At 42.8% G+C, this 25,493-nt stretch overlaps 1 protein-coding gene across 11 annotated transcripts in view; it reads left to right on the top strand.

The window, feature by feature from the left end:
• The window catches only part of arid1b (AT rich interactive domain 1B (SWI1-like)), a 110,672-nt gene that overhangs the window by 15,069 nt on the left and 70,110 nt on the right, over positions 1–25,493 (top strand). For 8 of the 11 annotated variants that reach the window (XM_036975621.1, XM_036975620.1, XM_036975619.1 and 5 more), the window contains 2 exons: positions 1,933–2,136; positions 13,202–13,357. In XM_036975621.1, coding sequence (XP_036831516.1) covers positions 1,933–2,136; positions 13,202–13,357 — 360 coding nt within the window. The remainder of the gene's footprint in view (positions 1–1,932; positions 2,137–13,201; positions 13,358–25,493) is intronic. The other 3 variants (XM_036975622.1, XM_036975614.1, XM_036975617.1) reach the window with 2 other exon arrangements.

The following is a 25,493-nucleotide window of genomic DNA, read 5'->3' as shown; positions in this document are numbered from 1 at the left end:
TAGGCTAGCCAAACATTCACCAACACGTCTGTCAATTGACTCTTTCACCCTCACAGGATTCAGCCTTCAGCTGCCTCCATTTACGGGCTCATCTTTGTTTTACACTTTGAAAACATTTAAATGTAAAAAAAAAAAAAAAAAAATAGTTTTGGAAGAGTTTGGTCCCATAAAGAAGCAGCAGTGTTTTTCATCATATACACCGGAAGCACCCTCGGAAGTGGGTTACATGTTTCTTTAGCTTTCGACCTCATTAGAAGTGTTGCGTACGTGTTTGGTCTAAAGTGTAGGGTTTGGGTCTTTGGGATTATGTTTAGATCATGTTTAGTAGATGTTTTTCTTTTTCAACTGTTAGCCATTTGTGTTTACCATGCTGGTTTCTGGGAAATGGAAATTTGTTTGGTGGTTGCTTTGGTCTTTTTGTTTCTTAGTCCCAACAATAATTGATTTAATTTGGACGCTGCCAGATGTACAGTAATTTTACAAAAGACAATGTTAGTGCAACATCCTCCACATGCTTTCATTGACGAGAATCCCTTCTGAGTTTTTTTAGTGTTTTTTTTTTCTTCAGAATAGGCTGTCTACCTTACCCGTGTGTGTTAACTCAGGGTGCCCAGGCATGACTGCTGACACTTAGACTGCTCGTTTAAAGTGGCCTCTCAGGCTTTCTCGATTTGCTCAGTTTCTGTAAGTGGTGCTTCAATTGGCCTGAACTTGGCAGTGACATAAAAAGATTTGCTTGAATTGCGCTCTTTTTTTTTTTTTTGGCACAGCCTGCCGAGTCTCTCGAGAATAACCTGACTCTCAAAGCACTTGACGGCACATTAGCCTGGATATCTTTACCAACCACTAGACCCATGTCTGCCATCCTCATGCCAGTTGATAGGGCTCTGCTGAAGTGATGGAGAGTGCTGATTTCATTGAGATATATATAAAAAAATATATACTTTTGTAGTTTGCAGGACATGGGGAATAGGTCTACTTCAATACTGGGCAGCTTTCATACTGGAATTTGAGTATTGATAGCCAGGATTGGACCATGTTGCTATCATTTTTCTTTGGCAAGTCCTAACAGACTTCCCCCCCAAAAATAATGTGTGTGTGTGTGTGTGTGTGTGAGAGGTGAAGAGAAAAACAGCAACACGCACCTTGTGGACCAAGGTGATGGAAGACCGATTGGTGGCACTGTGGAGAGAACATGGCTGCCTTTTCAATGGGCGAGTTTATTTTACATTGCCCGGTGCCCCGGATGGGTGGCGGTTGCTCATTTTAGACCATTCCATAAACAAAATCTCCACCCACAAGGGGCACTGGGCCTTGCAAAACGAACTCCACCAATACTACATTTGCATCCTACCATGACAGAAACCAAAAAGATGATTCCTTATTCTGCACCTCGGGGCAGCAGGTAGTCTAGTGGTTAGAGCGTTGGACTAGTAACCGAAAGGTTGCAAGATCAAATCCCCAAGGTAAAAATCTGTTGTTCTGCCCCTGAACAAGGCAGTTAACCCACTGTTCCTAGGCCGTCATTGAAAATAAGAATTTGTTCTTAACTGACTTGCCTAGTTAAATAACGGTAAAATCAATAAAACCCCCGTCTCCTTTTGTGATATTTTAGCACATAATAATCGGCACACTAATAAAGCAGATCACTGTTTGTGTCTGCATTTATTTACTACGACAACTGAGAAACCAGGGCAAGATTAATTAGGGAATGTGAGCACCCCCGTCCTGGAGTTGAGGATGGATGGAATGAAAGATTTGGGACAAGGAAATCGGGAAATGTGAGCACATCGAAGTTAAGATTTTAGAAGTTGTGTAGTGTATGCCCAGTTTAAGAGAGACATTTTAAATGTGCAAGCTATATCTTCAACTGTTAATTGTTTATAACACAAGCCCTACCATGTTCCAACTCATCCTCTCTCTCTCTGTTAGGTGCCACCCATGGATGCCATGGCCATGAAGCGCTCTCAGCTCTACGGCATGGGCAACAACCCTTACTCCCAGCAACAACAGGGCGGGGGCGGGTCTTACCCTGGCCAGCCATACGGATCGCCTTCTCCTCACCGCTATCCAATGGGAATGCACGGGAGGGGTCAGGTGGGCATGAGTGGAATGCAGTATCCTCAACAGCAGCAGGTATGTTTCATTTAGTCATTTTACCCCTACCTAAATATCTGCCCAGAGTAGGCTACTCTTCTACAGACTGGGCTACTGCCAGCATGCAGTAGTTATCACATTACACGTTAACTAGAAACATCGGGACCCCTTTCATTGGTGACAACAGTCACTGAAAGGCAGAGGGCTCGTCAATCCCCAGCCTGCTGTCCCATCACAACCGGCACAAGGCATGGGTCTGTAAAATAAGACAGTTGGAAAAACATTCCAGGTGAAGCTGGTTGAGAGAATGTCAAGCGTGTGCAAGGCTGTCAAGCAAAAGTTGGCTACTTTGAAGAATCTCCAATATAAAATATTTTGATATAACACTTTTTGCTTACTACATGATTCCAAATGTGTTATTTCATAATTTTGAGGTCTTCACTATTATTACAATGTAGAAAATGGTAAAACATTAAACCCTTGAATGAGTAGTTGTGTCAAGTTTTGACTGGTATTGTATATCTTTCATAATATTTCCCCTAATGTTATTAGCCTGCCTACCTCTTTCTCTCGCTCTTGTTACTTTATTCCTTCCTCGATTTCAACTGTTACCCTAAATGAAATAAGTTTCAATGTCCTTATTCTAATGACATGCATGGGACTCTAAGAGCTAAGAAGGCTTTTTTTAAGGAGAGATGCAAGCGGAGCACAGGTGTGTGTGAATATTGCGCAAGAGACGGAGGCTATGAGTTCGAAGCTTATTATGCATAATATGCAACCATCATTAATTAGCTAAATATAAGGCTAATACTGGATAGCATTTGTTACCTTGGAGGTAGGCTAGGACATAGATGTATATATCTCTCTATTTATATATGAATATATCTGTGTGTGTATAGGGCTATATATTAATCTAGAACAGGATGATCTATTTTGCATGGAATTGATGGAGAGAGAAAGACGGAGTGCTCACACGTACACTGATTTTAAAGCAGCTATATTCAAGTGATGGGCTGTTTTAAAACTCTACAGCTGCAATAAAAAAAATAAATGCATCTTTACAACAAAATAATTAAGTTGGCCCCCGAAAGCTAGATGGAGATGGGTCAATTAGATGCGCATTCAGTTTTTAGATTACCGTAGCATAGACTATGCTGCCGCAAATGTAGGCCTACCTGTCACGAGAAATAAAGTTACCATGACGAGAGAGGTCTACATGCATTGTGAACTGCGCTCCGTACTGAGATGGGCTGTCTGTCCCCACCCTGAGCGTTGATGAGTCATCATGCAGAGGGCGTAGAGGAGCCAGGTTTAGACGTCGCATATTTTCAGTTACATTTTCACGCTATTCTCTTCATATTAATAATTTCTTATTATCATCCCGGGAAAAGGGAGTGGTTTTAGGCAGTAAATCTCGGTAAACGGGTTCCCGCCATTCAACCCTAATCTGTAAGGGTGTCCCAAATGGGACCATATTTCCTATGGCCCTAGTCAATAGTCGTGCACTATATAGGGAATAGGGTGCTATTTGGGACACAGCCCCTGTGCAGATGGACAGGGCTGTGAGTGAATGTGAGGGAGCTGTTGACATGCAGCATGGCTGTCAGAGCGTAGGACAGGCTGGGTTGGGTCAGTCTATTCTGGGTGCGGAGTCAGACGACCCTGCTGCTATATTTAGCCCCCAGACTGCTGGGTTTGGCTCTAATGCTCCTCCAGAGATGGCCTGGCAGTGGCACTCCCATGGGACTAGGCTGCCGACGTAGCATGTGTAATGGCCGTTAATAAGGACTTGGTCTCTGCAGTAATATTTATGTGTAGTACACACAATGCGCACACACTCCCATGCGAGCTCTCACACTCTACTCTCTCTTACACACTCACAACACACTGTTTATGCTATATCATCCTTTATTTGTTAGTGTTTTGCCGATTGAAGTAAAATGCCTGGACTTAGCTGCTGTTCTGTTTCACAATGGCCCCCATTTCATTCCGTTATCGATCCAACGCCAAGTGATGGGAAAAAGTTGTAATGAAAACCCATTTTGATATTAATGGATAATAGCTTACTATGCCCTCCACTTGCGTGACGAGCGCATGCACACAGACATGCCCTCCGAGTCCGTGTGATGGTGGTGATACACCATGACATCACGAACAGTCTTACGGTGTCCATTACTGTCATCAGTCCTCATCACCATGCTAGTATCTCTGTCACTGAAGTTGTCAGAAACCACGATGACAGCAAATACAATAATTTTCCCTCTCTTAAAGGGGAATAAACCTTCTGACTTGTTGTTGGACTGTCTGTCAAAATGTGCACCTCTCTCACTCAGCAAGACTAACCTTGCTCTCCCGAACACCAGCCTCTCTACGTCTCTGACTTGAAAGTCTGGAAAGGTTGCTTTGATGTGTCAGCACGAAGCGATGATAATGAAGGGGTTGTGCCCTCAGACTTCAGCAACACCCTACACTGGTTGGATATCCCCATTTCTAATTGTATGAATCATGATCTATTGTTTTCCGCTTCCAGCCAGCCCTGCCGGCATAAGCAAGCACACACAGTAGCTAGCTAGCTAGAACAAACTTTTGTAGTTCGGACTATGTTTGCCGATTTTTAAAATCATGGATAGGGCGCAAAAATCTTCGCACACATTTTCTAAACGTTATAACGACTCTTTTACACTAGGCAACTGCAACCTGTTAAACATTATGCTCTTGTGGCTATCAAGTAGCAACAAACATTAGCTAGTACAGCTAACATTAGCTAGCTTTGTTCAGCCCAAAGACAGCCAGCCAGTTAATAAACTTTAGCTTGCTTGCTATCAACTTGAAATTGGCTAGCTAGTCAATTGTATGTTTTTTTTTTTTTGTTAGCTAATTATAGGCTGAACATTTCCTTACCCCACTGAAGTTATTCATTTTCTTTATTGGCTGTCTTCTGTATACATAGTAGGGCAACGATATGAATCACCTATGCATTCCAGCTAGCTACTACTGTACTACCCATGTTCACTTCTGTCAAGTTTCCTCCCTGCCCCCTAATTTTGCAATGAGCATGAAGTACCCTAAAAAAATAATAGTTCATAGTCTGGCCCAAAAAGATCAGAGTACAGCGAGTATGACCAACCAAACCAAAAGAGAATGTCTATCTAATGCAACATGTACAATTGTAAAGATAAAGAAAAGTGTGCATAATTAACTATTTTGCAGGATAATATAATGCATGAAGCGAACATGGAATGTCTGCATCCCCACAGACACCTGCATGGGCTTCTGTTTAGTTAAACCACCTCTACCACTACTTCTTGCAGTCCTTGAGGAACACATTGTTTCCATAAAACATTGCATAGACATTCCCTTCCTAAACCAGACTATATAGTCACGCTCGCTCGCTCTTTCTTTCTCACTTTGTGTATGTACAGTGCATTCGGAAACTATTCAGACCCCTTCCCCTTTTCCACATTTTATGTTTCAACCTTATTCTAAAATCGATTTAAATAAAAAATCCTCATCAATCTAGACACACTACCCCATAATGACAAAGTGAAAATCTTAGCAAATTTATTTTAAAAGACAAATAGCTTACTGACATAAGTATTCAGACCCTTTGCTAGGAGACAATACATTTAGCTCCGGTGCATCTGGTTTCCATTGCTCATCCTTGATGTTTCTACAACTTGATTGGAGTCCACCTGTGGTAAATTCAATTGATTGGACATGATTTGGAAAGGCGCACACCTGTATATGTAAGGTCCCACAGTTGACAGAGCTCCGTAGAGCTCCGAGACAGGATTGTGGCGAGGCACAGATCTGAGGAAAAGATTCAAAAAAATGTCTGCAGCATTGAAGGTCCCCAAGAACACAGGGGCCTCCATCATTCTTAAATGGAAGAAGTTTGTAACCACCAAGACTCTTCCTAGAGCTGGCTGCCCAGCCAAACTGAGCAATCTGGGGAGAAGGGCCTTGGTCACGGAGGTAAGCAAGAACCCGATGGTCACTCTGACAAAGCTCCAGAGTTCCTCTGGTGAGATGGTTGACCTTCTGGACGGTTCTCTCATCTCTGCAGCACTCCACCAATCAGGCCTTTATTGTAGTGGCCAGACGGAAGCCACTCCTCAGTAAAAGGCACATGGCAGACTGCTTTGAGTTGGCCAAAAGGCACCTAAAGGACTCTGACCCTGAGAAACAAGATTCTCTGTTCTGCTGATCCTTGATGAAAACCTACTCCAGAGCATTCGGGACCTCAGACTGGGGCAAAGGGTCACCTTCCAACAGGACAATGACCCTAAGTAAACAGCCAAGACAACGCAGGGATGGCCTACTTATGGCTTACATTTACTTATGTAAATGTGGTATTTCATTTTTTTTTTATAATACATTTGCAAAAATGTCAAAACCTGTTTTTGCTTTGTCATTATGGGGTATTGCGTGTAGATTTGGGGGGGGGGGGGGGGTGGTGTGTATTTAAACCATTTTAGAATACAGCTGTAACGTAACAAAATGTGGAAAAAGTCAAGGGGTCTGAATAGCTAACGAATACACTGTAGATACCTCCTGATGTCTGTCATTTTTGAACATCATGTGCTCATCTTCCCTAACATCAGTAATCTCATCTTCTTTCAAATAATGCAGTGTTCCAAGCTTGCCGAAACCTGCCTTTCGGGAGAGTTTTCATTTTGAGCCTTGACCCCTACAGAAAGATACTGTTTGTACAGTCCCGACTGTTTTAAAAAGTAGGCTATAGATTCTTAATTCTCATTCAGACTAAATGTATAATTGGTAACAATATAAGAAAAGGTTGTGCGGGGTTCTCGTAGTTTAATCCAGTAAAAGTTCACTGAACAAAAATATACATGCAACAATTTCAAAGATTTTACTGAGTAACAGTTCATATAAGGAAATCAGTCAATTGAAATATATGCTTTAGGCCCTAATCTATGGCTTTCACTTATGGAATACAGACATGCATCTGTTGGTCACAGATACTTAAATATATATATATTTTTTAAGGTAGGGGCGTGGATCAGAGAACCAGTCAGTATCTGGTGTGACCTCCATTTGCCTCATGCAGCGTGACACATCTCCTTTGCATAAAGTTGATCAGACTGTTGATTGTGGACTTGTGGAATGTTGTCCCACTCTTGGCGGGAACTGATATTGGCGGGAACTGGAACGCACTGTCATACGTGTCGACCCAGAGCATCCCAAACATGCTCAATGGGTGACATGTCTGAGTATGCAGGCTATGGAAGACCTGGGACATTTTCAGCTTCCAGGAATTGTGTACATAGCCTTGCGACATGACTGTGCATTATCATGTTGAAAACATGTGATGGCTGTGGATGAATGGTACAACAATGGGCTGCAGGATCTCATCACGCTATCTCTCTGCATTCAAATTGCCATCGATAAAATGCAATTGTGTTCGTTGTCCGTAGCTTAAGCCTACCCATACCATAACCCCACCAGTTTTTACAGAACTTCTTTGGTTGTGCAAACCCACAGCTTCATCAGCTGTCCGGGTGACTGGTCTCAGACAATCCTGCAAGTGAAGAGGCCGTATGTAGAGGTCCTGGGCCGGCGCAGGTACACGTGGTCTGTGATTTGAGACCGTTTGGACTTTTGAGGCAGCTTATGGTAGCGCAATGAACATTTAAATTCCCTGGCAACAGCTCTGGTGGACATTGTTGCCTGCCAATTGCACATTTGCTCAACTTGAGATCTGTTTCATTGTGTTATAAAACTGCACATTTTAGCGGCCTTTTATTTTCCCCAGCACTAAGTGCACCTGTGTAATGATCATGCTGTTTAGTCAGCTTTTTTATGCCACACCTGTCAAGCGGCTGGATTATCTTGGCAAAGGAGAAATGCTCACTAACAGGGATGTAAACCGTTTTGTTTTTCACAAAATGTGAGTTTTGTTGTGCTTATGGAACATTTCTGGTCTCTTACTTCAGCTCGTGAAACATGGGACCAACACTTTACATGTTGCGTTGATGTTATTGTTCAGTGTACTTTCTGTAGTGCCTCATTCAGCCCGTATGCTGCCTATCACCCAGTCGTTGATGTTATTGTTCAGTGTACTTTCTGTAGTGCCTCATTCAGCCCGTATGCTGCCTATCACCCAGTCGTTGATGATACAGTTTTATCACTTTATTTGTTTTTAGGCCTGTCTTGCAAACAACCATTGATTTACTCATTATGTTTGTGCAAATACAAAAATGTTTCAATCATTCATGTGTGACATCTATAATTTCCATTTGGACATTATGTGTATCCACCGCAGTGCCGTTCTATACCGTTGAAGTACAGTTCTAGGTCATTGTACGTACCATTTTTCGGTCGTATGGACTTCATCCATTTTTTTTGGGCGCTGTATAGGACTGAGGCTCTTGCGGTCTTCCCCAACCAGTGGCCGCATATACCCTCCCATATAGCATTCTTGTCTTCTTCCACAACCGCCACTCTGAGACCCAGGACTGTTGCCTCTCGGATTTGATCATCTGTCCGCCACAGCTTTTAGCGCAGACATGATTGTCAGAAGTGGAGGCTGTTTTCCTATCTTCTTGAAGATTAGAACTAGGTAGCTAGCTGGTAAATGAGGCTTTCCCTCAAAGACCGCCGCCATCCTGCCTTCGCACAAATTGATTGTTACTATCTCCTTTTTTAGAAAACTCTGTCAGTTTTTCTCTCCACTGTTTTAGTTAGCTAGCCTTTGGCTTGGCTTGTTTACCTCCAGTGAGGGCGTTGCAAATTGACGAGGGAGTGTGGGGGGCGTTGCGCATGCAAATGGCGTGCTTATGAGAACCAATCAAAGTCACTATTTGAGCTAACCTCCCCTTTTACAAGCCGGAGTTAACAGACCAGTGAGTCATTTTACAAGGATAAGTTCGCTGTCAGCTGGCTACTGTAAGGAAGATGAGAGAATACAACCATTTTCTCTATCATATACCATATTCATATGCTTATCCAGTGCAACTAAGTCTGTATCTGCTAAATTACCGAAAAGTAAATATTCACAACACCAGCTTTGAAAATGACAAAAATTACGTTTCCCATAGAACCGCCATCACAACGATAGTAGAAAACGACCTATTACATCGTTAGAAATCGGCAGAATTTTCCTGTTTGCACTGAAGACTCTGTCAGTGTTGTCAGCTCTGCTTGCTTTTCCATCTCCAAGAGGGATGGAGCATGTAATGACTTTTATCTGCACCGGGCCCCAGATGGCCCTGAGACACCTTCTTTATTACCTCACGGATCCCGCCTGAAATTGGATGTTTCAACTGGTCAGATACCACTGGTACCCTGCTGTGCTGTTTTATAACGATTATGTTCCCCGCTCCCGTAGAACAAGTGGCCAAACGGGGGGGGGGGGGGGGGGAAGAGGATGGCCGCCACGGAGAGAAGAGATGCAACAGAGCAGACAAGACCGTATTAGAGATGCCATTCGGAGATCAACCTTAATATTTCAAGATAATTAGGAATTGATTTTCCTCTGTCGATTATGCAGGCTGGTTTTCCTATTCAATGTGTGTCTTCCCTCATATCCTGCAGTCTTTGGTCTGTCCTAAATGGTACCATATTTCCTTATAGTGAACTACTGTACCCTATAGGACCTGGTAAAGAATAGGTGCCATATGGGACTGAGACCTGGTGTCATCAGTCCTTGCTCTTTGTGGGGGGTCTGAAGGCGTTTCAGACCGTTAAAAACCTCAGGATTAAGCATGCTGCATCTGCCAAAACTCTTGATGGCCATGCTGATTTGGTTATAGATCATACACACTTTAGCTAAGATGTCTTTGAGACTTGTGTATGGTGTGTATGGTTTGGTATTGTAATGTCTCAGTGACCAACACTTAATTTAAGCAAAGGTCTTCCTAGTGCCTTTTTTTTGTTGGTAGTTGTCAGTCTGTTCTTAGTAAATGAGCTGCATTGAGAGACTGTGGCACTGGCAGCAGCACCTGATTTTCTAAGCCTACTGAAGTGATAGCAGGATTAAGCCATGCCTCCTCCATCTTTATACATATTGGCTAATCAGCTGCAGTCTTTTAGTATTTAAACCACGAGTCGATGTCCGCGCCCTAGCTGAAATCACATGGGCTTTAAAAAAAAAAAATCCCAGTTAAAAAATCCGTTTAGGCTAGATAAGTTTTTAATAAAAAAAAAAATTAAAAAACCTTTGCGTCTAAATCCACCGCGTCCGCCGATGTCGCACCTCCAGAGCTAGAGCGGTGTTTGTCAGACCATGAGACATCCCTAAAATCTGTCTTTTCACAACATTGTCTGTAGCCTCTGAACGGTTTGGCCTACAAACTATTATGACCCCTCTATGGAAAGAGAAGACTCTCACAAACACGATGGTGTTCTCAGTTTTGCTTTATGACACCCACAAGCGTCTCAGGACTCGTCTGATCTGCCAACCTCTGTCTGTAGCGTCCGAGCAGTTTGGGCTACACACTAATATGACATCTCTATAGTAAGGTGAGACTCTCACGAACACGTACTGTACATGTCGGTTGTTTTGCCCTAGGACGCCCACAGGCCGTGACTCTTCTGAATGTCCCCCGGTCCCGGTTAAAAAAAAATGTATGGAAGTTCAGAACATATGGAGATGGTTTAATACCAAAAATAAGGGGTTAAAAAAATAAACGTTTCCTGATCTTTCTCTTAGATATAGGACAGAATAACTTCCTTAGGTTTTTTGGGGGGGACTATCTGTTATTCAATGTGTTTGTATGGGCTAATAGCAGTAAGGCCAAATACCATTTTTCATCCATTTTTGGGGGGGGGTCTTAAAAATCAAATAGTAAAATGATCCTTGGTATGACCTTTAAACAATTCCATATAGCTTAGTAGAACCCCCCCCCCCCCCCCTAGAAATCCCCCCCCCCCCCGGGCTTTTATGGGTTTAAAATATCTGATGAGGCGCACTTTGAAGATGCTAGAACAGTCCATATGAACTTTTCATCTGCAAACAAAATGAGTAATGAATAGAAAAATCTGACAACCCCATAATAGAATAGATAATCTATTTACCTTGTGTGTTCTATGCAAGATAAATATTACTCTCGAGGCACATTTACATTACGAGTGGCACAGGGAGGGAAATACGCATTCTGACATGCAGTCAATGCACAACCATTTTTGCAATCATGGGGAAAACAGATTGTGATGCCCTCTGTTAAAAAGAAAGGGTTCCCAGCTCGGAGAGGAGAGCGAGGCATGGAGAGCAGCAGCGAGCTAGGGGAGGTTGAGTTAGGCTCCTAGATATCAGTGTCTCGGTTCCAGAGTGATGAGCTCATGTGTGGAAAAACAGCCTCGCCGCCCTCAGAGCTTAAGGAGCTCCTGGCTGGTTGGGCAATGAGCATTGCATACAGCTATTGGATTGTAAGACCGCTCATTGCTGCACTACAATACATTTATTTTATATGGGCCTCCTCGTCGGTGTCCTCCCTTTCGATGCAGTCGAATAACCATGTTTCTGGGGCTGTGTCCCAAATGGCACCCTATTCCTTATATAGGGTACTTATTTTTACCATGGGCCCTGCTGAATAGTAAAACATCTCACTGTCAATGTCCACACCTCTGCGAGTCGTTTTCGAGCTATATATCTGGGAGTTTGAGGCCTCTTATCGATCTGATCTAGTGAAATGCTGTTTTTTTTAACAGAAGAAAATTATATCTACATGGTGTGGAACTTAAAGGGCAATTCCATCACTTTATAACCTCATTCATTATCTCCAGCACAATACCAGTGTCTACATAAGTGATGGCGACATGTTTCTATATTCTATATTTTGTAGTAAACCCGATGATGACATTTTAAAAACAATGATTTTCAAATACTGAGATTCATGGTGACGTAGGGAGCAACAAAATTCCCTCCCTCTGGCTAAAAACTTGTCACAGAGTAGGATTTAAGACCCTTTTCAACCACTGTTGTGCGCCGTTGTCACATATGTAGACACTGCTTTGATGCTGGAGATGATGAATGAGGAATTGCCTTTTTAAGGTCAGGAAATGGAAATAACCCAGCTATATTTCATTGATTGCTCTTATGTGTGCCCCAAATGGCACCCTATCCCTTTTTATAGGGTGCTACTTTTGACCAGGACCCATACGACTCTGGTCAAAAGTAGTGCACAATAAGGTATAGGGTGCAATTTAGGACATAGACACACATTCCTCTCAGGTTTCCTAGATCTGTGATATTTCAAATATTGACAAGGCTAGTGTTGTTGTGCTCGGCTTTTGCATTGAATCATTTTATCACCTACACAGAAATTCAAATAAACGTCTTTCAAGCTGAATTCCGCCTCTAGCATAAATGTTATGATTTATTTTTTTAAACTTATTTTCGAGATGGTATACTCTAGAATAGATATCTCTCTTGCTGTTCTGTACATTGATCAAAAACCGCATTCTCATTTTCACCGCTGATGGTTTAGGCTTATTTATTTTTTTAAATAATAAAGACTTTGACACATTGCTGCCTAATGTAAGTGACTCCAGATGAGGCAGAGAGAGGGATGAGCCAATAACAGCTGTTCCCCAAAACGTCTTACATAAGACGCAGTGAAAGGAAGGAGGGAGAGCCTGTGGGTTGCGTCCCAAATGACACCCTATTCCCTTTTATAATGCACTACTTTTGGGCCCTGGTTTAAAAGTAGTGCACTATAGGGAATACAGTGCATTTGGGATGCAGCTGCTGTGTGTATTATCGACGTCAACACAACAGTAATGTCCCAAGGCTGGAAAAGAAGAAAAACCTGAGTTCCTGCTCGTCACTTCTCTCAGTGCTATTAGTCAACCCCAGACTCAAGGTGAAGAACTTAGTTAGCGTACTTGGGACTGAGTGCAGATCTTTTAGGCTATAGGCCTACTTCACCAAGGTGATTGTGAGTGTAGTTAATCAAATTCAGTTCTGATATGAATTGAGATTGGTGTTCTTAATTGACCGCTGATTAGATGGCTTAGTGATAGTGAACTAAAGGCCATTGGTCGAGAACGACTTGCAGAGTTGTGGACATTGACAGTGAGATGTTTTAAGGAGTATTTCTATGATACCTGACTTGAGGTCTCCCTTTACTGTGTCTCTCAGCAGATGGTAGCCCAGTATGGACAGCAGCATCAGGGGCAGCAGGGTGGGTACTGCCAGCCGCAGGGCCAGTCCCCGTACTTCAGCCCTCCCCAGCAACAGCCCACCGCCCCCACACAGCCCCCCTACATGCAGCCACGCCCACCACCACCACAACAGGTAAGACTACAACCCCCCACAATACCCTGCTCGTGAGGAAGTTGAGCAGCAGTTTGTGAGGACTTGGGTTTGACAGACTTTTCGGCAGTGCTTATTGGTTAGTTCATGTCCGTGTCCTTGATACCGGTGTGGGAGAGTGTAACCAAAGTAGTGTTCACTCTATAAGCATGCATAATACACAAGTGGAGACCTTCCTTTTTGGAACGTTGGGGCTCATTGTTTAGGGTTTCAAGTTCACTAGGATCGTCTGTTTTCATTTGTTAGCTAATGGACCTGGGTGGCCCCTGTTTATTCTAGCTAAATTAAAAAACGAAAAGAGCAATACATTAAACTAATTCTGCGCTGTAGTGTTCTCCAGAGATTAGAGTGGGCCGGTATCTGTTCCATCTGCACTTCCTCTGTTCCATCCTCTCTGTACCTGCGTCCCAAATGGCATCCTATTTCCTATTGTAGTGCACGACTAGAAACCGGAGTGCGCTATATATTGAACAGGGTACCATTTGAGAGGCAGACCTTGGATCTCATACGGGGGCCAGTGGCTTTAATGAAGTCCACCCTCTCTGGTTGTTATATTGAGTCAGCGATTTGGCTGCTCATGTTTTTGAGGTGGAGGCAGCAGGTCAGCCGCAGTGCTTTGCATTCAGCGGAGCAGAGAGTTACCGTTCAGGGAGTCCTTGGATGAAGGGAAAACCCTGCCCCGTTTGTTTACCTGATTCACATAGATTTTCGGTATGTTGCCTGAAAAAAGTATTGGGCAATGTTTGTATGGTCCTCTTTCAAACAGCCAAATTTGTAACACATTCTTCTTGGAATTTGCTTTTTATAGCCATTGCTTAGCCACAACTGAGCAAGACATTCAACTTTGACCCTGTTGCAATTGTTGTCATGGTAACCTACCCTGACAGCAAGCTCTAAATTCCTCAGACAGAAATGCACTCGTTTCAATTCTTCACATTCACAACAGTAAGTTTGCAGATCGCCATAATTGTTAATAACTCTTGTAATGTGTTAAATTTTCCTGTTATGTTGAAAAAAACATTAGCCTACAGTTTAACTCAAAATGTTGTCAGATATGTTCTGGTAACTAAATGAGCTGGCTAGATGGCTAACAAGCTAGCAACAAACCGAGACATTGTCTAGAAAGTTGTTTTTAGTTACCTGGCTTGCTAGATTGACATATCCTAAATAAATGTTTAAAATGCTGTGGGTTTTTTGGTGCAAAAAAAAATAGAGCAGGTAACGTTGCTATTTGGACCAGGATGCTGCGATGTCATGCACACTACCGCTATTGTGTTTGTACTTTTTCATAATGACAAGGACAAGTTTGATGTCGTACAACAACAATGGAACGTTCATGATTTAATGCGTACCGAAGACGGTAAGATGAAAGGCGACGTTTCAGGAGCCCCTTTTTAGGTGTTGGTGGAAATAAAAGTACAGGCTTTGTCACCGGCAATACCTTTCAGATATGAAGAAAAGTTGTCGGAATGCCAAAGTTGATGGGGTTTTGTCTCATGTTTGAAAGGGATATTGATGTAATACCTGGGGCTCATTTGATGAGAGAGCGCCTCTGGGAAGAAATACAAAGCGAGCAAGGGAAGAGGGAGGGCGGGAGGGAGTGTATAGTGGTGCTGGCTGGATGGCGTAATGAGAGATTGACCTTGAGTAAAATTCTCTGGGGTTTCCAGTGTGATATCTGAGGAGAGCGGTACACGCACTGCAGCGAGCTGCTCCGTCATATTGCTAAGCTTCTTTTTTATTCCCACACCCCTAGCTGTATCATTTTCATTTTCTCTTAGATGACGGTAAGATTGCTAGAGAGAAACATTTTCAATTTCTGTCCACTCCCACTGTTTTTGACAGGGAGGATGGGGGAAATATGCAGGTGAAATGAGACTGTTGCCCTCGATTGCCACGGTTCCTGCTAAAACCACAGTCCCAAGATGGCCGCCAGCGTGCTTGTTAGACCAGTGTTTATGGTGAAACTGGGGGTTGTAATGATGAAGCTCGGCTGCTAACAACAGTGTGTGTGAACTCTGTCGGGGGGCCACCAAACAAGACGAGGGGGCGCTTCTAAGTTATCTCCTTATAGGATCCCTACACATTGTTCCAGCAGCCACAAAACCCAATCAGATTCTAGACCCTGTGCGAGTGATGAAGAGCTTATCAGTGGCAGTCTGTACTGAGCTCTGCGTGTTTCCCCCGTGACTCAGTCTCTCTCCTCCGACAGCCTTAATTAGCTTTGTGTGTGTGTGTGTGTTGCCTTCGTGAGACAATGAGTCAGCGGACACCCCGGGAAACGGGTGTGTGTTTGATACAATGAAGTCGGGAGAAAGGAAAAGAAAGAGGGGGGAGGCTCCCCTCTCGGACATGGGTTTTCATTGATGAGGAGTGAGTGTGAACGCGTCCCTAATGTTACCCTATTCCCTATAAAGTGTAGGGCTCTGGTCAGAAGTAGTGCACTCTATAGGGGATATGTTGTCATTTGGAACGCACCCTGTGTTTGGTAACTGCAGCCTGGCTGTTGTGTCTTATCTCTGTGAAAAACGGTCTCGAGTGAGGGGAGTAGGAAAAATCCTCCAAGCTAGCTGCCAGGGTCCAAGCCTTCCCCGGTATTTCACTGAGAATATTAATGCTACTCTCAGACAAGCCAAGGAGCCTTTTATCAGCTGTGATGGAGCTGGACTGGAGGTTACATTACACTCTGCAGGAAAGATGGTTTTGGCCTTAGTCGGCTTGAAAGTAGAGTAGCTTTTCTCCCTCAGCTCCATTTGACTAGATATTCAGTGCATTTGGAAAGTATTCAGACCCCTTGACCTTTTCTACATTTTGTTACGTTACAGCCTTACTCTCAAATGGATTAAATAAAAACAATTCCCTCATCCATATACACACAATACCCCATAATGACAAAGCGAAAACAGGTTTAGATTTGAATCAAATCTATAAAAAAAATGAAACGACCTTGTATACTGAAGTATTCAGACTTTGCTATGAGACTCGGAATTGAGCTCAGGTGCATCCTGTTTCATTGATCATCCTTGAGATGTTTCTACAACTTGATTGGAGTGCACCTGTGGTAAAATCAATTGATTGGACATGATTTAGAAAAGGCACACACCTGTCTATATACCCACAGTTGACAGTGCATGTCATAGCAAAAACCAAGCCATGAGGTCGAAGGAATTGTCCTTAGAGCTCCGGACAGAATTGTCTCGAGGCACAGATCTGAGGTATTGTTTGTAGAATGAGGGGAGGAGATGTAATTCATTTTAGAATAAGGCTGTAACAAAAGGTAGAAAAAGTAAAGGGGTCTGAATACTTTCTGAATGTGCTGTAGGCCTGTAGTTCACCAGAAGTCTTGAACCCGTTCAGGCAGCCCTTCTACTCTCATTGTCTGGGTCTCTATGGTAACAGCACAGCCTTGCAGACCGCTGCAACTTGACAAGTGTTTTCTTCTCAAACGATTCACTAGAATTAATTGGTGATTAAGTGTCGGCTCCTATTTTTTTTAACAAATAAAAAAATCGTATTTCAATTACCGGGGATGTAAAATGACCAGCATTCACCAGGCAGGGCAGGCACACACTGGTCAGATGAAAATCCCTTTTAAAATAGGCAAACTTTTTTTAGAGCTTTTTATTTTTTATTTTTTGGGGGGCTACTGCTTAAGAGACTGACTGCCTGGGCTTGGTAGTGCTCCAGTCCTCCCTGTCATAATAAGCAACAGAGGACATGGGGATTTTCAATAACCTAATCTATATTCCTTTAACTGTGAGGTCTGAGGGTATTGTCAGCAATAATCATATGCCCATAGAGTTTAATTCCACTGTTTGCACTGATACTGTGTGCCCTAGGAAGAAGCCCACTGTGGGTAGCCCACTCAGTACCATTGGCTCAAATGCAAATGTCACTGACATGTATGTCTTGGAACAGCCAATCAGAAAAGCACTCATAAATAAACAAGCAACCCAGAAAAAGGACAACAAAAATTCCATATTAGCATATACAGTTGAAGTCGGAAGTTTACATACACCTTAGCCAAATACATTTAAACTCAGTTGCTGACAATTCCTGACATTTAATCCTAGTAAAGATTCCTTGTCCTAGGTCATTTAGGATCACTACTTTTATTTTAAGAATGTGAAATGTCAGAATAATAGTAGGGAGAATTATTTCAGCTTTTATTTCTTTCATCACATTCCCAGTGGGTCAGAGGTTTACGTACACTCAATTAGTATTTGGTAGCATTGCCTTTAAATTGTTTCATTTGGGTCAAACGTTTCAGGTAGCCTTCCACACGCTTCCCACAATAAGTTGGGTGAATTTTGTCCCATTCCTCCTGACAGAGCTGGTGTAACTGAGTCAGGTTTGTTGGCCTCCTTGCTCACACACGCTTTTTCAGTTCTGCCCACAAATGTTCTATAGGATTGTTGTCAGGGCTTTGTGATGGCCATTCCAATATCTTGACTTTGTTGTCCTTAAGCCATTTTGCCACACCTTTGGAAGTATGCTTGGGGTCATTGTCCATTTGGAAGACCCATTGCGACCAAGCTTTAACTTCCTGACTGATGTCTTGAGATGTTGCTTCAATATATCCACATACTTTTCCTACCTCATGATGCCATCTATTTTGTGAAGTGCAGCAGTCCTTCCTGCAGCAAAGCACCCCCACAACATGATGCTGCCACCCCCGTGCTTCACGGATGGGATGGTGTTCTTCGGCTTGCAAGCCTCTCTCTCTTTCTCCAAACATAACTATGGTCATTATGGCCAAACAGTTCTGTTTTTGTTTCATCAGACCAGAGGACATTTCTCCAAAAAGTATGATCTTTGTCCCAATGTGCAGTTGCAAACCGTGGTCTGGCTTTTTTATGGCAGTTTTGAAGTGGTGGCTTCTTCCTTGCTGAGTGGCCTTTCAGGTTATGTCGATATAGGACTCGTTTTACTGTGCATAAATATACTTGTGTACCTGTTTCCTTTTTACCTAGAGCCTATTCTTGTAGGGTGTTGCTATAGACCACAGAGTGCTAAAAGTCAGTATTTTTATTATATTTGTGAAATGCTTGATAATGTATGTGATATCAACAGAGGTATATTTTCTGTGAGACCTTAATATTGACTGTTTATCATCAAGCTGTCCACTCAAAAATAATCTTCAAGCTGTGACCGATGCCTGCAATCTGGTTCAGGTTCAAGTCAACCTACTAGGGTATTTACAAACGGAACAGGAACTAAATTATCTTGACCACATATAATAGCAGTATCCACACCCATCGGATGTAGTGATCATAATATAGTAACCACATCTAGAAAAACAAAGTTCGAAAGACTAGACCTAAAATTGTGTATAAGCGTTCATGCAAGAGGTTTTGCAATGATTCCTATGTCGAAGATATGAGAGAGAAACAACCTGATGTTGCACTTGACGCATTCATTAAATAGCTTCTTCCGGTTACTGAAAGGCATGTGCCCATCAACAAATCCCCATGGGTAGATGATGACTTGAAAAATTGTATGGCTGAGAGGGATGAGGCAAAGGGAATAGCAAATAAGTCTGACAACACAGCAGATTGGCAAACATACAGTAAATTGAGAAGTCACGTAACTAAACAAAAATAAGGAACTTTACTTTGGAACGAAGATGGATAATATAAAGAATGATAGTAAAAGTCTCTGGAGTACCTTAAATGAAATTCTAGGCAAAAAAGCATTGAGGCAGATGGGTTGTTCGTAAACACTTTTTTTTTTTTTGACAAGATGACTAGCAAATTTAGGCATGACCTACAAACACAAGTACGGAGCCTTCGTATTCATGCATAACGGACCAAATAATGAAAGAAGAGCGCTGTAGTTTTGAATCCTGCAAAGCTAGCGTGGAAGAGGTGAAAGCATCTACAAATAAGGCCAAACCACCTGGTACCGACAACCTGGATGTTAAATTACTGAGGTTGGTAGTGAAATACACTGCGACTCCTGTAAGCATTTCATTGTAAGGTGCCACCTGTTGTAGCGGCGCGTGTGACAAATACAATTTGAATTGATTCCTATTTGCCACATCTTCAATTTAAGCCTTGAAGACGGTGTGTGCGCCCTCAGGCCTGGAGGGAGGCAAAGGTCGTACCGCTGCCAAAGAATAGCAAAGCACTCTTTAATTGTTCAAACAGCCAACCAATCAGCATCATACCGGTGCTTATCAAGCTGTTGGAAAAAAAATGTTTAACCAAATAGTGTTATTTTCCAGAAACCAAATGAAGACTTTCCGCATTCTTATAGGGAAGGGCACTCAACATGATTGAAGGGCACTGACACAAATGACTGATGATTGGATGAAAGAAATTGACTAAACCAGGGTGTACGCGGGTCCTTACATTCATTTATCTAAATTAAAGGCCTTAAATGTCTTATTGTCCTAAACAATGCGACCGGAGATGACTACGGTCTTTCAGCAATGTTGTGCGGCTGTTAAATTGTTGCCACCGCGGCTCAAATTATAGCCTACTCCTTTTCAAGATGCTACAGCGCTTCTCATGTAGCCTACGACTCTGTGTACAAAATGGATAGCCAAGTCTAAACATTGCTTGTAGCTCGGCTAGTTAGCTCACTCGTTAGCTAGCTAGTTAACCATTTAGCTATTGAATGATTTGGTCAAACAGCAAAGTGCATTATCTTCATAATTCCTCAAATGAAAGTGACTGCCCTGCCCATGTACCTGTTTTGCTGGGGCCTGCTGCAGTGATAATGAGCGAGACACTTTTTACTGCCTTTCCCGCTGCGCTCCTGTAGAAAGTAGGCAACTCGGGGGGGTTTGTGATATATGACTAATATTCCACGGATAAGGGCTGTGTCTAGGCAGTCCGCACTGCGTTGTGTGTAAGAACAGCCCTAAGCCGTGTTATATTGACAATATACCACATATACCACTACCTGCCAAGCGCGGGTAGATTTCGGCATTGGTGCGTAAGAAGGACTAATGTACCATCCACGATAGCGCGTGGTAACACTCTGGGCTCTACAATGTGAGCAATTAGGAAAAATAGTCAAGTATTGCCAAAAGTGAGTTGTGACTTATAGCAAAATAAATGCTGCAGTAGCTGTTTTCAAAGTATTTCTGTCGTTTTTGTTTCATATTTGAAAATGCACAAAGAAATCTGAATCCTACAGATTTGTTTTTAGAAGCAATGGACACAGGCATAAAAGTTGGTCTAATTTACTCAAGTCTACTAAAGAGACTTGTCCTCGTGTTTCTTGGCTATTTACAGTGGGGCAAAACGGTATTTAGTCAGCCACCAATTGCAAGTTCTCCCACTTAAAAAGATGAGAGGCCTGTAATTTTCATCATAAGTACACTTCAACTATGACAGACAAAATGAGAAAAAACATCCAGAAAATCACACTGTAGGATTTTTAATGAATTTATTTGCAAATTATGGTGGAAAATAAGTATTTGGTCACCTTACAAACAAGCAAGATTTCTGGCTCTCACATACCTGTAACTTCTTCTTTAAGAGGCTCCTCTGTCCTCCACTCGTTACCTGTATTAATGGCACCTGTTTGAACTTGTTGAACTTGTTATCAGTATAAAATACATACAAACTTGTATGTATACCAGCCACTGTGGCAGGTAGATTTATAAAAAAATATATATATATTAGGCCCTGGTAATAAACTCAGCAAAAAACAAAATGTCCTCTCACTGTCAAGTAAGTTTATTTTCAGCAAACTTTACGTGTAAATATTTGTATTAACATAACAAGATTCAACAACTGAGACATAAACTGAACAAGTTCCACAGACTAACAGAAATTGAATAATGTGTCCCTGAGCAAAGGGGGGGGGGGGGCGATTCAAAAGTAACAGTCAGTATCTGGTGTGGCCACCAGCTGCATTAAGTACTGCAGTGCATCTCCTCTTCATGGACTGCACCAGATTTGCCAGTTCTTGCTATGAGATGTTACCCCACTCTTCCACCAATGCACCTGCAATTTTCCGGACATTTCTGGAGGGAATGGCCCTAGCTCTCACCCTCCAATCCAACAGGTCCCAGACGAGCTCATTGGCATTGAGATCCGGGCTCTTCGCTTGCCATGGCAGAACACTGACATTTGTGTCTTGCAGGAAATCACGCACAGAACGAGTAGTATGTCTGGTGGCATTGTCATGCTGGAGGGTCATGTCAGGATGAGCCTGCAGGAAGGGTACCACATGAGGGAGGAGGATGTCTTCCCTGTAACGCACAGCTTTGAGATTGCCAACAAGCTCAGTCCGATGATGCTGTGACATACCACCCCAGACCATGATGTACCCCCTCACCTCCAAATCGATCCTGCTCCAGAGTACAGGCCTCGGTGTAATGCTCATAACTTCGACGATTAACGCGAATCCGACCATTACCCCTGGTGAGACAAAACCGTGACTCGTCAGTGAAGAGCACTTTTTTTTTGCCAGTCCTGTCTTGTCCAGCGACGGTGGGTTTGTGCCCATAGGTAAAGTTGTTGCCGGTGATGTCTGGTGAGGACCTGCCTTACAACAGGCCTACAATCCCTCAGTCCAGCTTCTCTCAGCCTTTTGCGGACAGTCTGAGCACTGATGGAGGGATTGTGCATTCCTAATGTAACTTGGGCAGTTGTTGCCGTGCTGTACCTGTCCTGCAGGTGTGATGTTCGGATGTACCGATCCTGTGCAGGTGTTGTTACACGTGGTCTGCCACTGTAAGAACGATCAGCAGTCTGTCCTGTCTCCCTGTAGCACTGTCTTAGGCGTCTCACGTACGGACATTGTAATTTATTGGCCACATCTGCAGTCCTCATGCCTCCTTGCGGCATGCCAAAGGCACGTTCGCGATGATGAGCAGGTGTTTGGTGTTTTTCAGAGTAAGTAGAAAGGCCTCTTTAGTGTCCTATGTTTTCATAACTGTGACCTTAATTGCCTACCGTCTGTAAGCTGTTAGTATCATAACGACCGTTCCACAGGTGCATGTTCATTAATTGTTTATGGTTCTTTGAAAAAGCATGGGAAACGGTGTTTATACCCTTTACAATGAAGATCTGTGATGTTATTTGGATTTTGATGAATTGTCTTTGAAAGACACGGTCCTGAAAAGGGGACATTTCTTTTTTTGCTGAGTTTACTTGTCACAGGTGAAGAGAGGATGTTCTCAGCTTTGTGCAGGTATATTTTACAACCAAGAAATTTATGGATTTGAGATATGGAGTGTGCGAAATGAGCATTTGCCATTGTGAGCGCATTGGTCTCTACGAGAACATCGGTCTCATTGACTCTCAGACTATCCCGCAGGTGAAGAAGCAGGATGTGGAGGTGTTGGTCTGCGGTTGTGAGGCCAGCTGGATGTACTGCCAAATTTTCTAAAATGCTGTTGGGAGACAGACATTCCTGCAGTCAGCATGCCAACTGCACGCTCCCTCAACTTGAGACTGTGTTGTGTGACAAAACTGCACATTTTAGAGTGGCCTTTTATTGTCCCCAGCACCTGTGTAATGATCATGCTTGTTTAGTCAGCTTCTTGATATGCCACACCTGTCAGGTGGATGGATTATCTTGGCAAAGGAGAAATGCTCACTAACAGGGATGTAAACAAATTTGTGCACACAATTTGAGAGAAATAGGCTTTTAGTGTGTATGGAACATTTCTGGTATTTATTTTTTGGGGGAACACTTTACATGTTGCGTTTTTATATTTTTGTTCAGTGTATATTTAGAGGTAGTGATCTAGCTAATGTTTTCTATAAATATGGGACTATTAGCAGGTTTGTGGCGCACACAGACCTCAATTGGTATTGAATTGCATTTCAAATGGTATTAAAGGTCTTACATCTTAAATTCTAAACCAAAATGATTTAATTTCAGGTGACTAAGACGAGACAATTATCTCTCTAAATAAATCTGACAAAGTGGACGGGACAAGAGTTTTTGGAGAGATTGAGAGCTTTTCAGTGATAAGCACAATTATTATTTGCAGCACAGATGCACAGTTCTGTTCAGCAGTGGGAAGGAAACTCCACACCTGGCACACACCGACATCAGCTAGTGAACTGCGGGGGAGCAAGCGATGAGTGTGGGCAGACAGTTTCCCCTTCCGATTAGACCCATTGCGCAGGCGACCCTTTCTTCTCCGTAGCTTACCAGTCACCACCAGCCTTCTAATTAGCTGCCCTTTACATGGTTAAGAAACACATGCTGCTATACTAAATTCAAAATAATAGCTGCATTGAGTTTATTAGTAAAACCACTGTCTCGCTATGTTTCTCTCCCCTGAGTATAGAAAAGTATGCGGTCTTTGAATTTGTAGTCTCGCTCAACCCTCCCACTTTCTGTACGGCATTTCATAGCCAGGTTCTGAAGCCAACATAGCAAAGTCTCCCTTGTTTCCTCTGTGAAGACGGCTTGATTCTAGCCCTTACCATTCAAAAGATATGACCCATAATACTGACGCGATGTTTTTTTCCCTTTTCTATCATGCATTAATAGACCGCATTTTTACATTCATGAAGCATATTGCGGGCTGTTCTAAAACTAGGCTACTTGTTCAATAATTTTACCACGCTAGCTATAGCTAACAACCTGGGGCGGGTTCAGCTGGACGCAATGATTTTGGAACATTCAGATAGAAATATGCTATGTAGAACACACGTGTGTCTCTCTGACATGTTGATTAAGGAGTGGCGTCTCTTCATGGACGTTCGAAAACGTTTTGCAACGGAACGTGGCCCTGATAACATTACCAGTATCCTATATGCAAACATTTGGTGGCACAGAAAGAAAGGAAAAGGGTTGGCAAGCAATTTATTGACAAAATCCTTCTTGCCACTACACTATATCTGACTGGGTAAATCACTTTATGTTGAGTTAATGTGGACCCAGTGACTCCGATTTGAGCACTTCGACCAGGACTCGAGCACCGGGGCATGGACTTCAGCCATAGGTAGTTACTCGTGTCTCTGACTCGGACTTGAGCACAGGGGGCTCGAGGTTGTGACTCAACTACATCACTGGGTGAAACGGTCATTACCCAGTGGGCACACACTGGTTGAATAAATGTAATTTCAATGAAATGACGTTGAACCAACGTGGAATAGGCATTGAATTGACGTCTGCCCAGTGGGTAGCTCTCGTTCAGTCATTAGACACCAATGTGGCTGCGGTGCCTGTGGAACGTTGATAACAGTGGCAATGACCGAGTGACGGAGGGGCAACCCACACTGCTTTGCTAATACTTTTTTGCTGCACCGTCTGGTGATTGTGCTACCTCTCTCTTTCGTTCACTCGTTCTGTGTGTCTGTGCAAGATCTACAGTATTTAGGCTGGTTTAGGTATTTACATGACCAGATAATTAATATATTCTTGTATATGTCATATTTCTGCTGTTGGAAAAGAATAGGATGCTATACAGAAAAATATGTTGCTAGGACAAGGCTATGTATATTTGTGTACATGGAAGTCGTTGAACATTCAGATAGCATATTTCTATGTAGAACAAACATGTGTCTCTCTCTATGTTGATTAAGGAATTACGTCTCTATTCAAAGATGGCGCCGAGAAACATGGCTGAAGTTTTTCATTCTCCCAACCAATTGTGCTATTTAGTTTTTTTTTGTAACTTGTTTTTTTAACTTATTGTGTAGATAATGTTGCTGCTCTTCTGATGAAAATAACTTCTGGATATCAGAACAGTGATTACCTGACGTGGACTGGAAGAAACTTTTTCCTTTAACGAGTCCAACGAGAAGGATATCCTGCTTTCACTGGAACAGGCCCAGATCCACACCTTTTGTGTGAAGAAAAGACGCAGGAAAAGAGGCCGCAGATCGGGCAGCCTTCTGAGAATCCGTAGGCGAGCGAGTGAACTCCCACTGCCATCTCTTATTTTTGCTAATGTGCAATCATTGGAAAATAAAATTGATGGATGACCTACGATTTAAGATTATCCTACCAATGGGACATCAAAAACTGTAACATCTTATGTTTCACCGAGACGTGGCTGAAAGACGATATGGACAATATAGAGCTAGTGGGATTTTCCATGCATCGGCAGAACAGACGCTACCTCTGGTAGACGAGGGGTGGGGGTGTGTGTCTATTTGTCAACTGCTGGTGCGCAATGTCTAATATTAAAGAA

Source organism: Oncorhynchus mykiss, chromosome 4 (genome assembly GCF_013265735.2).
Source record: "Oncorhynchus mykiss isolate Arlee chromosome 4, USDA_OmykA_1.1, whole genome shotgun sequence".
NCBI classification, from domain to species: domain Eukaryota; kingdom Metazoa; phylum Chordata; class Actinopteri; order Salmoniformes; family Salmonidae; genus Oncorhynchus; species Oncorhynchus mykiss.
The sequence above is the reverse complement of the archived record's forward strand: the minus strand, read 5'-3'. Positions and strand labels throughout refer to the sequence as shown.